At 41.0% G+C, this 16,326-nt stretch overlaps 1 protein-coding gene across 1 annotated transcript; it reads right to left on the bottom strand.

Annotated features, from left to right (window-relative positions):
- Positions 1-2,356: 2,356 nt before the first annotated feature.
- FDX1 (ferredoxin 1) lies at positions 2,357-16,013 on the bottom strand. The gene is made up of 4 exons (XM_056492639.1): positions 15,706-16,013; positions 9,969-10,093; positions 8,235-8,364; positions 2,357-5,400 (listed from the first exon to the last, which is right to left on the bottom strand). Exons 1-4 carry the CDS (start codon positions 15,870-15,872, stop codon positions 5,286-5,288), a joined length of 537 nt encoding a protein of 178 aa, XP_056348614.1. The 5' UTR covers positions 15,873-16,013; the 3' UTR covers positions 2,357-5,285.
- Positions 16,014-16,326: the final 313 nt, after the last annotated feature.

The following is a 16,326-nucleotide window of genomic DNA, read 5'->3' as shown; positions in this document are numbered from 1 at the left end:
TCCAAAGGCTGTGATGATCGTTAACAACTCAATTAGGCAGGAAGAAAAAAACAAAAAGTGCTGAAATCTGAGGTAGAGACTCTCCTGCTCCAGGCATCCTCTGTTGTGCTCCCTCCTGACAGCCATCAGTCCTTAGAACTGAAACACAGCCTGAACAAGCTTCCCCATCACCCTGAGCTGCCATATTCCTTGTCTCTGTGTCACCATTTCTTTTCTTTTACAGTTATTTTCATCTGTTGCTAAACATTCCTCTGAAATGACACCTTCTCCTTTAATCTGCAGCAAAACCCATTGCTTGCTCTCTGGGTGGGATATGTCTGCCTCTCTCCTGCATCTGAGGAGCTGCAGCTGCATCACTGATCTGTGTCCAGTCTCCTTCTCTTTCTACCCTCAAGTCAGAGTTTTCTAGGAAGGGAATGCCCTTCTTCCAAGGCATTCCCCATAAAGCCTGTGAGCACTCACCAAACCAAAAGCTAGTGCTAGCTTACTTATGCAAAGCAGGGCTGTTCCTTGAAGAAGAGTAAAACGAAAATGAGCTGCTAACCTGCCCCTGAGCCTGCTCAAATGCACTTGGATGGAGTAAGAACATCCAACTTACCTGGATATTTGTTTGATCCAAAGCTGGATCCTTAAGGAGAGGCATTTTTGATCAAACACATCCTGAAGGAGGAATGCAGTCTATGGCCTGGTATTTCCTTCAGTGAGATGGCAGACTTCTCCAAACCCAGAGATTCCAGCCCACCACCTTGCTGCCAACAGGAGCAGAACCAAACCAGCCATGGCTGCAAGCAGGTACAGCTGCCACAGGTGCTTGCACACTTCCCTGGAGTGCCTGGAAGAGCACCAGCATCCCTGGTTGTTACCACTTCTCATGTGTAATATATGCTCTGCTCCCTGCTGCAGTGCTGGAGAAACCAGGAGCACGTAGGATATGGGATTTTTAAAGACATTTTGAAATTTGGACTATCTCACATCAAAGACCTCTGCTTAATTCCATAAAAAACAGCAAATGGTGGCCGCCAGTGGATTAGAACGTAAATCTCAGGGTTACTTTTAATGCCACAGTTTATACTTTTAATGCCTGTTTGCTTATGTTTGCAACAGGAGAGAAAGCACCGAGGTGCTGCAGCCTGCAGCAGGACATGGATCTACACAGCCACCCTGAGAGGCCACAGCCAGGATACAGGAAATTCCCACTCTCACCTCTCTTCAGATCACTTGAGGAGAAATCATCTCAAGCAGCTGCACTCTTCCCAATGTTTTCTATTTGGTAACTCACTGACTCAGCTTGAGCACCTATTCTCTTCCTTTACAGATTTATTTCTTCTTTTTTCCTCCCAAGGAATAAAGGTTTTTTTTGTATACCTTATCATTGTATACCACATTGGCCCTTGCAAGGACAAAATATAGGTTGTAGGAAATCTCCTCCACATTCTAGCCTAGACCTAGTGAGCAGGGCAAGCACTGCCTCTTCCCTGCAGCTTTTTTGGACACAACCTTTTCAACTTGCCTCCAATTGGGATGTGAATTAGGCTTGGACACAGCTATCTTAAGTCTTTTGGAGCCCCATAGCAAAAAATAATGAACTTTCTAAGTTCTGAACTAATTTAGAAGATTTAGTTTTTGTCTGAGAAGCCACAAACTGCCTACAACACTTGCCTTTTTCACTCTCATGCCAGCCTGCAGTCCAGATAATGGGAACTTCTGACACAGCAAGATATGGAGGTGTGGGAATGCAAGGCACACCCTTCTTTCTCCTTCAGGCACCACACAAACACACAAAATGTCAGAGGTGGGACCACTGGCTTGGGCCTGACTGCAGTTTAAGGTGGGAGAGGGAATGGATGCAGTCTCGAGCCACAAGCTCCCCCATACTCTTGAAAAGGCAGAGGGATGGTTTTGGCCTTTCTCACAAACACAACCCAATCCAAAGGACCCTTTTTACCCACAAGCAACAGAAGACAGTGCAACCACCACTCCCTCAATGCTTGTGAAGTAAAGGTCTGTGCCAGCCCCAGATTTTGAGTATGCTTCTAAAGTTTAGTTTGCAACATAAGAAACAGGCAGTTTTGATTTGCTTCTCGGTTTTGAGGGGGGAGAGACAGAAGAAACCCACTGACCCCACCTTTTAACAGAGAAAGGAAATTGTTTTAGAAAGCAAATTACCTGTAATCTTTATTTGAACAGGGAAGTAAACATGTATTCAACTAATTTTGATGCTATAATTGTGTGTCACTGCACAAGAATTCATACTTACACTTTAAAGTGCACCATTAGAGGTTAAGTTCCATTTTTCACACAGAAATACATTCAACAGCTTAGAGAAGAAAGAAAGAAAAATCGATAAAACAAGAGGTATCGGAAAGAGGTTAAAAATAAGATTTATTTTCAAATCATTTTGACAATAAACAAGTATCTCTGAGCTGTGCATTTTGGGGACTACAAGTCAGTTCCTTTGTGTTCTGAGATGTCCATTTACATGCAGTATGGGATACCTCTAGAATTCAAAATGAACTTCAAAGTGTCCTTTTTTGCCTTGCTGTGCTGAGTAATTCATTCCACAGGCACACTGTAGGAGAGTCAAAGTCTTTGTAATGAGAAGTTGTCACAGGAAACACACAACAAAACCATCTTGGCATAGAAAGAAAACTCACTTGGGAGTTGTTCCACATTTGTTTAACACAGTCAGTGTTAAGCATTTCAAGATTCCCACAAGTACCTGGTGCTGTATGAAAAAAAATCCCAAATAACCCAATGAAAAACAAAAAACCAAGAAGAGCCCAGAACTCAATAAATATCAACATCTACCCCTAAACTTCATAAGTATATTGAAACCTCGTATTTCTTTCTGAAATATTTCTAACACATATAGTTATGACCCAAGTTCCCTCTCTTGGAAGCTGATGAGCTGTCTCATGTAAAAAAAAAACCAAAATCTCACAATTTAATACTAATAACTGTATATAAATGAGCTCAGGACAAAGGCAATACAAAGTGACATTTACCTTAATGTCTGACTGTGTGAGGGCAACCTCTCAGTCATGGTTAGAGCCACAGCAGCAGAAGAGGAAGACAGCAGCATATTCAGAAAATTTCTTCAATTTATGCCCACCCTCCTCCCTGACCTTCTTCTCTCCACCCTTCCTAAGCCTGGAAATTTTAATTCTGAAGTCTTACTTTGAATCAGATGACATCAGAAGTGTATTCTGAAACCCCTACTTGATTAAGTTTTGAGCAGACTACAATTAGTATACCTTGCATTAGGACAAATTGAAAGATAACAGAAGGAAATGAGGTAATAAAGAGAGGAAATAAAAGAATCTGACTCACATCTCTTTTCAATACAGTTCTAGAGAATATTAACTCTTATAATAAAGAGGAACTTTTCCTCTTGACAAAGCTCAAAATAATCCAAATATTTGACACTGGAAAAATAATTTTTCTCCTCTCCCATATATATAATAATGCAAGAAAAGATGTCCAGATGTCATTGTTCCAGTTCAAACAAAGCATTAATGAATGCATTAGATCATTCAAATGTAAACAAACATGGTTTATATATGTATATATATATAAATGCCAAAACTCCAAAAGTTAACATCTACTGGTAATAACCAGTTCATATAAGTATTTATGTAAAGTTGGAGAGAATAACATTATTTTACTTGGGCTACTTTAGAAAGACTAAAACAATGTTCAACTGAAAGCTCTTCATCATCAATGCAGATGCCATCTCACCACAGGAGTTTCCCTAAACCTTCTGGGGAACCTAGGCCATTTCTATGAAACAAATATTTTTTTGTCATTTCACATCAATCATTACTGGAATGATCCTGCAAGCAAGGCCCAGAATCAAGCAATTGCTTCAAGCTGAACACCCTAGCTAACATCAGACTGCCTCCTGCACAAGCTCAAAACTAAAAAGGGATAAAGATTTCAGAACAAATCTGATGTTGACAAACATTGCCCTGTTCAATCCCATATTCAGAGAACAATGAGTTTGTGATGGGTAAATTTTAATTCCCACTGGGTATGTTCTCCTGTAGGACAGCTCCAAGGATTCATTCTTTTAAGCCTATCAGGCTATCCCAGTATTTGTGGTGTAGTCAAATGTAAATATTGTTGAGGTTTACTGACATCTGATTTGGGCCAGGGTTAAGCTGTGAGTGCCAACATGCTGCATCAGCCTGTCCTTGTTTCACCTGGGAGAGAACTGATTTTCTTATCAGTAGCTGGATTATTATACTGATTAGAATAAAAATAATGATAATAACACACTGGTGTTTTAATGTAAACACAGATTAGCAACAACTAGTCAAGGCCTCTCCAGATTCTCACCTCACCTTGTGGGGGTGCACAAGGAATTGGGAGGGGACACAGCCAGGACAGCTGGCCCCAAGTGACCAATGGGAAGTCCTGGACTATATGGTGTCATGCTCAAATTATGAACTGGGGCAGAAGTTGGCCAGGGGCCACTGCCCACAAACTGGCTGGGCATCATTCATCAGGTGGTAGGCAATTGTGTTGTGCCTCATTTGTTTTATGCATTTTATTTGTCATTTTTACTGTTGTTTTCCTTTCTGTCCTATTAAACTGTCTTCACCTCAACATATGAGTGTTACTTTTTTCCCCCAAGTCAACTCCCCCATCCCATTTGGAAGGGGGGTGGGCAGTGGTGGGGTGCAAGTGAATAGCTGTGTGGCATTTAGCTGCCTGCTGGGTTAAATTGTAACACAGCTCCTAGAACTCATGGGTTTAGCAGTATTTTCATGAGACATTTGCCACATCTCATTAAGATTCCAAAGTCTGGAAGATCCCTATCCTGAAAATCCACTATTTGCTGAGGAAGTATCATATTTACTGAGATTACCTAGCTCTGAGCACACGATCTTGAATGGCACTACTTCAAAAAGACCCCATGAAGTCCTACAAGTTCTCTTCTCTTACACATTCGGGTCTGACACCTAGAAATGCTCAGAGTTTGTTTTAGGAGAGGTACTGTACAAGTGATCCAGTTTTTAAATGTTTTGGCAGAATAATGTTATATGAAATCTGTAATACACCTGCTAATGTTTATAATCCAATGATTACTTATAAGAAGTATTATTGCATTTTAAGCGTAAAAATATAAGAGGTTCTATAAAGAAAATTAAAATAGCATTAATCTAATATTGATAGTCATATAAAATAACTCACAATTATGTAAGTTTCCATATTTAATTACACATTTAAAAATAAGTTATAAAAATAATTAAGCTTCTTTAAAACCCCTAGGATATTTTATTTTAGGAGTTTTTACTCATATCTACTGATTGTCTAGCATCAGCCACAGCTTCTGGTACTCGAACAGTCATATCATTCATTGATTTCTTCAAGCAGATTTGGCAGCCTAAACGTGATCTGTGGGGAAACAGGACATTATTGTTAGTTCTAGCCCACCAGCAATCTAACAGCATTTACCCCCTTACATCTCCAACACTCAGCCATCCCAAAGAGACCATGAATTAGGAACAGCCACTATTGTGCAGGGCCTAGATCTGGCACTTGATCTGGAGTGAACCATGTGCATCAGTACAAGGATATGTGTGGCAACAGCCAGGATTTACAGCCAGAACAGAGCTCAGCACACTGGAAAGTCCCACAACCAAGTACTTCCTGCTCACTGAGACAATGCAGAATATGGGTGACCCTTCCCTTTTCAGTGGGTCACTAACAGGGCAGTCCAGTGCAGGGAGTGATGCCTGATCTCCCAAGGGACATCTGGCACCTCTGAAGAAATAAAGGCAATGGATCTGAACAAAAGCCTCAGAAAAAGTACAGCCTAGCCTCAAGACTGGGTGTAAGCCAGAAAAGTAAGAGTGAAAACAGAAGAAACATAGGAAGGAGAAAGATAAAACACTCAGGGCACTGGAGGAGATGTCATCCTTCATTTCTATACCTATCATTTAGCACGAGAAAAACAGATGTTGCACACAAGCAATTAAAACCAGAAGATTCAATACCACAACAAAACTCTGCAGACATCACAAGCTGCTTTTATTGCTGGGATAACCTTAATTCAATGTCCATGTCTCAGTATTTAAGTACAGAATACTAAAGACATCAGCAAGGATGAGCAATGCTCCGTAGCACCAGTCCTAGGCAAGACACTAGCCAGCTGACAGCCTATTACAAGAATGTAAAGTTCCCACTCTTTTATCCACCTCTCCATATGCATTTATCTGCACTTGCCTTTCAACTCCAAATGTCATTTCCTATTGCTGAAGAGCATAAAATCCCCATGCACATTTTCACATGCAAGTGATGATATTACCACAGCACCAAAAACAAACCTTACTCCTCACTGTGTTTTCCTAAGTCTTTCAAAAGGATGCTCACACTAACTAAAACCTAGCACCAATCACTTTTACATCATGCTGTTGATCAGATACTCTTACCAGGCAGCTTAATACTTCTTGTTAGAAGACCACTGACAAGAATAAGCTGCTATGCTTATACCTATGACAGAACATAGAAGTGAATTCCATTACACAAATTTACATCAGCACAGGAGCCAGGTAACCTGCAGCAATACCAGCCACTTAAAGCTTTATCTTTCAAAAGAGTCATCCTCTCACATAAATGGCCACAGGGAGAACATATGATGCTAGGAAAACCTAATAAAAGCACCAAACACCTTCAGAGGGTGTAAAATTTGGTATGAAGAACTTAAGAGGGCAAAATAAAAACATTTAAACAGAGAGCTCTGGCTTGCTATGTTTTCCAATTCTTCATGCTTTAAATGCTTTAAACTTTTTAAGTAAAGATAGCCAAAGAAAAAAGGTTTTTATCAGATCATATGCCTCCAGAGCTGTTCAGGAATTATTTTGGCCCTGAACCTTAAGTTACTCTTTATTTTGGTAGGTGGCAGGCTTAATAGACTTATGGGTTTTTTTCCAAAACTGAAAATGGGCTTTTGGGTTTTTGCGACACAGGAAAAATGGTAAAACAAAAGAAGCTGCAAGTTTCTCATAACAACTTCTTTGCCTTTCCAACCTCCCATAAATGTTCACATTTGGCTGAAGTGAGAAAAGGTATTGTCATGAGGAAATGGTGAGTACAGGATTGCATTCACTGATATAATGAGACAGACAAGTTAATTCAGAGTACTTCTCTGCAGAGACAAACTCTATGCTATACAGACCAGGTATAAAGCTTCTGATGTTACGGGAAAGATTCTCAACAACTTCAATGAGCAGTTCAATTGAAACATGAAGGAAAGGCCTAATGCAACCTCCTAAGGCACAACTGCCTACTGTTCGTGTGGGCATGCTCTGTGATAAAGGCTACTTGTGCACCAGCAAATAAAACAGCCCACCAGGAGCAGGTCTGTGATGAGGATTAACACCCTAACTACAAGATGTGCGATGGTGGGGGGGATGCAGAACAGAGGTTTACTTTAGAGTACCAGTAGTCTACTCTAATGCCTATCAGCAGCCAGAGCACACTTTAGGATCAGTTGCTCCCAAAAGGGAATCTGGTGTGTGTGCACAAGGAGCATTGTGATATGAGTCAAAGCATAACAAGTATGTACACTGACATCTCTACACTGTCTGTCCTAGAGAAGGATTGGAGGAAGGATCTTAGCAATGTACATAAATACCAGAGAGAATGGAGAAGGTGGAGTCTCCATCTTTGGACATATTCAAAAGCTGTCTGGACATGGTGCTGGGCATTGGATCTAGGTAGTCCTGCTTGAGCAGGGCATTGGACCAGTTGACCTCAAGAGGTCCCCTCCAACCTCAACCCTTCTATGACTCTGTGAAAAGGAGATCTGACCAAAACCTAAAATACTAACATAAACACATTCATAAAATACATTAACTACCCATAGACTATCACAGGAGAGAAAACAGAAGGGAAGAGAAACAAGAATAAGAAGATCCACACAGAGGACAGCAGTGGCAGAGCTTTTGTGGAAGGAACTGGGTTTCCAGTCATACTTTAGTGCTAATATTTCTGCACCAAACCCTCTGAAGAACAAGCACTCTTCAGTCACAAAACCAACACTGACATCTTTTTAATACTAATTCAGACAAACAACATTTACACTTGGCAGTCCTATTTGTGTAACAGAATCCAGCTATTCATTAAAAGCTGATTAAGGTGCTCCAAGAATATTGGACTGCCCCATCTGCAAACCTTTCTTCCCATTCCTTGGAGAAGTAATGTAGGGAAGTGTTATGCTGCCTTACGTTTCTGTGAGGCCATATGCCAGGTCCAGCATGTCCATCTCTTCATCAGTAATTGCATCTAGTTTCTCAAATATGTGGTCTTCAAATATTAAATGACAAGTTGAACAGGCTAGCGTTCCTTCACATGCACCTAAAAAAAAATTTAAAAAAAAATCAATATAATAGAAAATCCAAGTTTCAAACTGCAGTTGAATTTCAAAAGAAATCCTACACGTTTGTTTCATACAAGAAATCTCAGTTGATTAGCCAAATTAATGATCTATATATTCCACTTTCATACACCTACTCTGCATTCAACTATTACTGTTATTTCTACAGTTACTATAGCATGAAGATTTACTTAAATGCTAAATAATTAGTTAAAAAATGCTAAGTAATCAGTTAAAATATTTGACTAATTCTCTTTCCATCATTTAAAAAAATAGCTTTTTACTGTAAGAATGCAAAAGCAGACAATGCTGTCAATCAACACTACTTCATTTCCAATGCTAATCCTTCTTATCTCTCTCTTTTCCATAGTTTTGAGGTGGTTTCCTCTAGAAGTTCAACAGCAGACACCTGCTACACAAAAACAATTCCTTAGAAGTACAGGGAGGAGGGATTTTATATTTATTTCTTCTCACTCAACAGAACACTAATTCACAGCAGCAAAGGTAGTCAGGCTAGAGAGAGATGGCTACTACATGGATTATGAGGTGTTCCAGTACAGGTCAAGGACCTAACAAGCTGCTGGGGTAGAGCAGCACAAGCACCAACTGCACCTACCTGCTACAGCAATTAGGTCACCACAGCACAGGAGAAGTTTGAACTCTGACAAATTTTTCTCTGTTGCTGTATTGGGCTGTCTTAGGCTGGCATCTAATTCTCCACAGTGTTGAAAAAGAAATATGCAACTTCAAGAAGTGGGGGAAAGCTAAATATTGTGGAGATTACAAACCTCAGGCTCTGATTTAAATTGATAGAAGAGAATCAGATAACACATTAGCCAATCTTCACTTATTTCTAGCAAGAGCAGAATCAAAAATACTGCGACAACATCACCTTTGGAATCATATGGAAATAAGTGAAGAAAGGCTGTATGTATAACCACTGCTATGAAAAGAAACAGTGGAACTCATCATTAGACCATGAGAACCACACAGAAAGCACCATGCTGCCACAGTACCAAAAGCATAGTGAGCACCACACTGTAATACAATATTTGATTTTTAAATTATATAATGTCTTCAAATACACATGAAAAAGCAGAATTTAATTAAAGTGCCAACCATAAAATTTGTCATATCAGCAGCTCAAGGATCATTAATGTTGGGGAAGTGAGGAAAGGGGTGAGGGAGGAAGAAAAGAACACTGACCAGTCTCTTTGAACAGTGGAAGGTCTTTCCACAACCGAACAACTAGCAATAACAAACAAATTGAGTGCAGCTGAATCATTCAATAGATCTGCAACCCTTTATACAAAGATATTTCTGTTATTGGTAATGCACATGGGATGCCCCCTAGTGATAGAAGCAAATAAGCAGGATTTACATTTTATTTTTCCCTCATTACTTTTTTCTTAAACACAGAACATACATTTTTACTACATTATTTCTCTGCCCTAGTATGATGTTTCATAAGCAAATGATTATTACATGGGACTAGCACATATTATAACTAAAGACTGTTACAGTATTCTAAATTTCCAGAAACAATTTCTAGACTCTGAATAAAATATTCAGTGAATCTACTTACCAAAACCATCTATGTCTAGATTATTGTCAACAACAACATCCAGCAGTGAATCCCCAGGTTTTCCCTTGGCTGTTAGTTTGTCACCATCACGGTTTATGAAATGAACAGTTATTTTATCTTCTGAGCTGAAAAAAAAAATTATATAATACAATTAAAGAATTCTAGAAGTTTTTAGCACTTTAGAATTGATTGAATGCTACTAAAATAATAGCTGATATTACTACTGTCTACTCCAAGAAAAGAGAAATCTAAGTTACAGGCTTTTAAAAGCTGTAACATGTATGGGTTTTACTGCTGTACATTGAACAAAGACCATGAAAAATAAGAAAAAAAACAAACCCTGGTATTTGTTTTGTCACTACAAGCTATATAGGATCCAGATGTTTTGCCTTTTACCAAGGACAACCAGTTTATTTTAGGCACAATATTTTTATTTTTACAAAATACAAAAAAAATAAAGGAGCTTATTTTAAATGCTTTTCTCCACACCTTTCTGTGAACTCTTGCTTTGGATTTATGACTTTTTTGTTTTGTTATTTAGAATAAATTCTAAATTTTCCCATTTCTGCTTAGAGTTTTAGATATTTTTCTTTTTTAGTTACGAAATTTAATTCTTCTCTCCTCCCACAATGGAAATACTCCAATGGCATTCTGCTGTTTTTAGGCACAGATTCTGTGAGGAGTTCATCTTGTAAGCATTAATTCTAGTGAAGTACAAAGTTTTTACACTGGTTTCAAGGAAATAAGGTTTTACTGCCTTTTTTTTTTTTTTCCCCAGACAATTGCTTACTTTAGAAAAAATTCACTTGCAGTCTGCACAAAAATGTCTTAAGACTAAAGCTTTTAACATTAAAAATTTATTTTATTCATTTACATATTACTTTATTTCATATGCAAATTAAAGGAAAGCTTTAAATATATTAATAAAATACAGTATGTTCAATTTTAAACAGACCATTTTCTTCCTACAGTAAGTGAGCAAAACAAAAACTTGCTGGATGAAGAGTGAAGAAATCTGCCAGGAGATGACAGATAAAAATAGAATGACTAAAAAGCTAATTCAAAAATTTATGTTTCCATGTGAAATCCATGTTTAAGAACCACGTGCTTCATATTACCCATATTCTTCTTTGTAACTGTGATTTATGTCATATGAAAAATATGCAAACTTGCAAATCAAGCCACCCCCTGGAAAACTCTAACCTGTATATCTGAATATTAAGGATAAAATTTGGAAGTGGCCATACTGAAAAATCAGTAAACAAATTATTTTTGTTACTGGCTGCAAAAGAATGTGTTTTTAGCAATCTGAGTCCTGGCTGGTTACAAAACAACAAATGTTTGTTGCTATGGACTTCATACATTTGTCACGAGTTTCATTGGCACTGGTGTGCTCAGGGATGATTCATTAGGATGTCATGTTCAATTCTTTTCCTATCATCCCTCAGTCCACTTTCCAGAAGGCAGCCACAAGTATTATTACCTACAAATTCATTCCAAAACTATAATTGATAACAAAGGGTTGACCTTGCTGACCCGCAGAATGCAATTGAAGCACGCTCTACAAAAAAATTCAGAAAACCTAAATAAATATCTTTACAAAATATGACTTATGTTGCACAGTCACCTGTGATATCCAAGGACCACCAGCAAACCATTCTGTGGGGGTTTAAGAAACCACTCAGCTTTTCATTTTGCTCCTCGGCTATGTTAACACCTCCCACAGCAGAACCAAGGAAACAAGCACCCACTTAGACAAAATAGTACAAAATTCACCACCTCCTCTGGGAGTTTATGACTGATGGGTTTAGAGTGCATCTGGAAAGGTATAGATTCACATTCTGAGAGGCTAAGTTAACGTCTGACAGTATAATTTTAAACTGCCTCAAAAAACCTTTCCAGAGCTCAAAGTACACTCTTCTTTGCTGAAATATTTCTGTCAACATGACAAAAAACAACGCTGACAGGAGACACAATGCAATATGTACTTGCATTTCTGGTATCTCTGCCCAAGGTATAGACATGGCAAATACTAAATAGTTATCCCAATATCCTAAACATATGCTTTATTACAGGATTAGGCACTCACAAGTACCATGGACCAAACATAAGATGTCTGGGCATCCATTAGATCCCTGGAACATTTGTAAACGACAAGTCAACTCCCTCCCAGTTTCCAAAACACACTTGAAACTGTCTTCACCTGTGGTTACACTTGAATCTGATTAAGCAGCATAGTGCCAGGAGAGGAACAGTCCCACCCCTGCTCCTTTGTTCCTCCTCTCTCCAACGCTCACACTGTCCTGCAGTAACCTCGGTCCGGGAATGCACTGGCTGAAAGCCAACGTCAATAACCCCACAGATGTCAGAACCAGCAGAGGCAGATCTGGCCCTTGGATGAAATTTACACCAGTGTAGAATGGCCGTGTTACTGCAACTTCATGCTGCAATGACACAATCTGGGTTTCATGATCAGATTGAACAAATCTCTTTACAATATCAAAATGTGGGTTCAGATCCCCACTCCAAATCAGCCTGCCATCATCCTTGCACCAGTACTACAAGTCAACACTTTTTGCTAATGTGGATGAAAATCAACCACAAAAACAAAGTAGACCCAACTGGACCAGAAAGCAAAACTGACAAAAGTGCCACTGCCCACAACAAAAACAAGGAAACAGCAGTGGGATGCCCTTGTCAGTAGGGGCAATTTGATATTTGCTTCAGCCAGTTGAGGACCTGCACCATGGCTGTGCATGCAGTCATGCAAGGGGACAGATGGAAGTATCACCTCCAGGTCACTGACTTTGTTAAAAACTGACACAGTAATTAATCTTTTGGCAGGACCTAAAGCACTCTGATAGTTAGAGTTAGATATAGCTTTCTTAAGTATTTTAGTAGATCTGTTTCTGGGGGTTTGGTTGGTTTGTGGTTTTTTTTTGTTTTGGGATTTTTTTTTTGCTCTTGCCATGTTCTATCACTCTTCACTTAACCAAAATATTTAAAAGAAAAAATCTCTGATATTTTACTTGGTGAAAATACTTTCAGATGTGTGTGTATTTACTAATCAGACTAGTCAGATACTCAAAACACACACTGAGCCAATCTTCGCAATGACTGGGGGATACCATTAAAAAAAAAAAAAATCTCACCTGCACGAAACAATATTTAGGCTTTATAAACTTCAAATAGAGGTTTTATCCACCCAGACACTGTTTGCACCAAGAAAAAAACTATCCAAATATCAACATGCTGCAAACCAGTTACAAGCAATTAACACAGCCAGGTCTATGCAAGTATGAATAGCCTCAGGATTATCAGCAAAAACACAATTTATTTTGTGTTATCTGCATGGAGCATAAATATCCCAATCCATGCTCAGATAAATGCTTTTCACCAGATGTAAAATACAATTAATTTCTTCATATGGTTGCCACAGTACTATGAGCATTTTTTATCAAGCTTCACAAGGATACCCTAAATCAGGCACACTGCAAAGGCACAGAGGAGCACGAGAGAACTGTAAGTGCTGTTTGTTGTCCCTCTCATGCAAACAATAGCAAATACTGCAAAAATCTCGACAACTATTTCTTCCCCTTAAAAGAATTATCCTTTTGAATCTTCAGCTATTACTTCCAAGTTAAGAATCACCTCCTACAATCCTCCACACAAAACATAATAACCTGATACTACACATGGTGAGCCAGCTCTGTAATTCTCAGATCTTTTAATAAACAGCAAATCTAACAGCCCTAATTAACTAAGGAGTTCCATGAATTAAACTATTATACAGGCCTTAATCAACAGAAGTTATAAATCTGGACTAATCTTTAAAGCATGCAACTAATATGCTATGCACCAAAAACATTGTACAGATAACCAGACTGGTATAAAAGAATTCTGAAATAACTACTGTTCACCATGAAATTAAAAGGAAGGCTAAGGGATAAATAAGGAGCAAGAGAAAGGAGGAAACAGAAATGAAAACACAATGCCTGATGCTCCACTGAAACCCTGACACAAATACAGCTAATTTTACATACATAAACAATGAAATAACACTGCCTGATTATATAAAGGTCAGGAACTAGGTCCCAACTATGCCCAGAAAGTAACTTACACATAAATGGAGAAAACAATAATATACAAGAATTTTCCCTTTCTCTCAACTCAGCCAGGTTATGACACTGAGTATATAAACAACATTGGAAACACTTTTTGCACAAGCTTTTTTGCTGGTGCGCTTGCAAAACGAATGCAAATAAATTCCATTCTGTAGTCAGCCTGTTTGTGACAGACATGAGGGGATTGCAGCTCTCACATTATTAGGAAATTTCTTTACATTAGGTAAGGAAATGCCTTCCCTTATAGGGGAGTCTTTTTCAATTATTTACCTTTTAAAAAAATTGTCAATATGTCACATCTTTATTTTTTTAATTAAAAACTACAAATCAGGGATCTCAAAATCAACTGATTACCAGCAGGATCACTCAGAGAAAAGACCTGACTAGCAACTTATTCATCTCCTGCGGAAGTCATAGGCTAGAAAAGTTAAGTGTCTCTCTCCATATTAAAAGTTTCTGCTGGAACAAAGTCAAAGATCACCTACAGGAGAGTTTAAAAGCAAACTACTGAGCCAGCTTTGATGTCAAGGGCACTATTCCAATCTTCTGGAAACAGGCCAGGCTACACCCCTGATGCTGGGCTGCTGATTGTGGGTCCTGTTCCAAGTCTGGGAAACTTCTCTGACAACCAAGTACATCCAAGCTTTTAAAAACTTCTACATTTTAAATACTGAAAGTTAGCTGTAGACTCTGACCTGTCTTCGAATTCACAGACTACATGCCAGAGGGCTGTGCATAAACAATCTGTGACTAACTGTAATAAGCACCAAAACCACAGCTGTGGACTGTGTAGTATTAAACACCTACAGATGCAATGCATTCTGAAATACCTGCTCATACATACTGGTGAGGAGGAGCTCTGCATATTTAGATCAGACCACAGAATCAGTTAGGCTGGAAAAGACCTCTGAGAAGATCAAGTCCAAGCTATTACCAAACATGACTATGTCAACTAAATCATGGCATTGTCATGTCCAGTTGTTCCATGAAGAAAGATGCAAAAGGGCTCTTCAGTACAGAAACACTATACCAAAGGCAGAAGACACTTTAAGTATTAGGATCTCTTTGATATCTACTGTACTTCTACCACATACCCAGCCAGACTATTACGGGGGAAAAAAAAAAAAAAAAAAAAAAAAAAAGACAAAAAAACCCAACAAAACCAAACAACAGAAAAAAAGAAAAATAAGTGCAACTTCAGTAAGGTCATAACCTCTCAGAAAAGCAGTCTGAGCACCGGAACGCAGGTTTAGCGTTCAATAACGCTGCAAGCCAATTCACCGGGGTTCCAGGTCACACCGCCCCGGCGCTGGGGGCCGGCGCGGGGCCTCGCCCGAGCCAAGCGCAGCGCCGGCACAGCGCTCCGGGGCGCAGCCCGGTGCAGCGGAGCCGAGAGCGCTCCGGTGCCCCGCCACAGCCGGCGAGGGGCGGAGGGGCCGGGACCCGGCAGGGGCACCGCGGGAAGGTCATCCCGCGCCAGCCCGGCCCGGCGGCCCGTGCCACAGGCAGCCGCTGGCCCCGGCTGCCCGCAGCGCCGAGCCCCGGCCCGGCCCGGCTCCTTCGGGCCGCCGCCGCGGAGCCCGCCTGGCGCCTCACGGCCGTGACCCCCTTACCTGAGCACCGCCCGGGCAGAGAGGCTGAACGGCCGTGCTGCCCTCCCGGCAGCGGCAGCGCTGCCGCAGCCCGGCCTCGGCCCGGCTGCCGGCGAGGTGGAGAAGAGCCAGCGGCGGGAGGAAGCGGCGGCGGCCCGGAGGAGCCGCGCCGGCCCCGGGGCGGCCATGGCGGCGGGACGGGAGCGCTGAGGCTCGGCGGCGGCGGGGCGGGGGTAAAGTCCCGCCGCTTACGCCTGCAGCGCGCGCGGCGGCGATTCCCGCAGCCGTTTACGCAGCGCGCGGCCCGCCCCCGCCGGCGTGACCGCGGGGTTACGCAAAGTGCGCGGCGGAGCGCGGAGGGGCGGAGCGGCGCGAGGGCCGCCCCCGCCGCTGCCCTCAGATACCCTCAGAACCCTCAGCGCCCTCGGCTCTCCCGTGCCGCCCCCAGCCCCAAGCGCTGCCTCTGCGCTTCCTGGGACAGCGTGTGCCGACCCTCTGCCCCGCTGGGTACACGAGGGATTTCCTGTCACAGCAAGGACTCGGCGCTGACACGCGGTGGAGGAGTCACCCAAAGGGCCGTCGCTACTTCCCAAATGCCCCTTTGGCAGGCCTGGCCTGTGAGGGAGTGGGCTCCAGATCAAG

Source organism: Oenanthe melanoleuca, chromosome 1, assembly GCF_029582105.1.
Source record: "Oenanthe melanoleuca isolate GR-GAL-2019-014 chromosome 1, OMel1.0, whole genome shotgun sequence".
In the NCBI taxonomy this organism is placed as follows: Eukaryota; Metazoa; Chordata; class Aves; order Passeriformes; family Muscicapidae; genus Oenanthe; species Oenanthe melanoleuca.
Note: the sequence above shows the minus strand (reverse complement) of the source record. Positions and strands in the feature narration are given on the sequence as shown.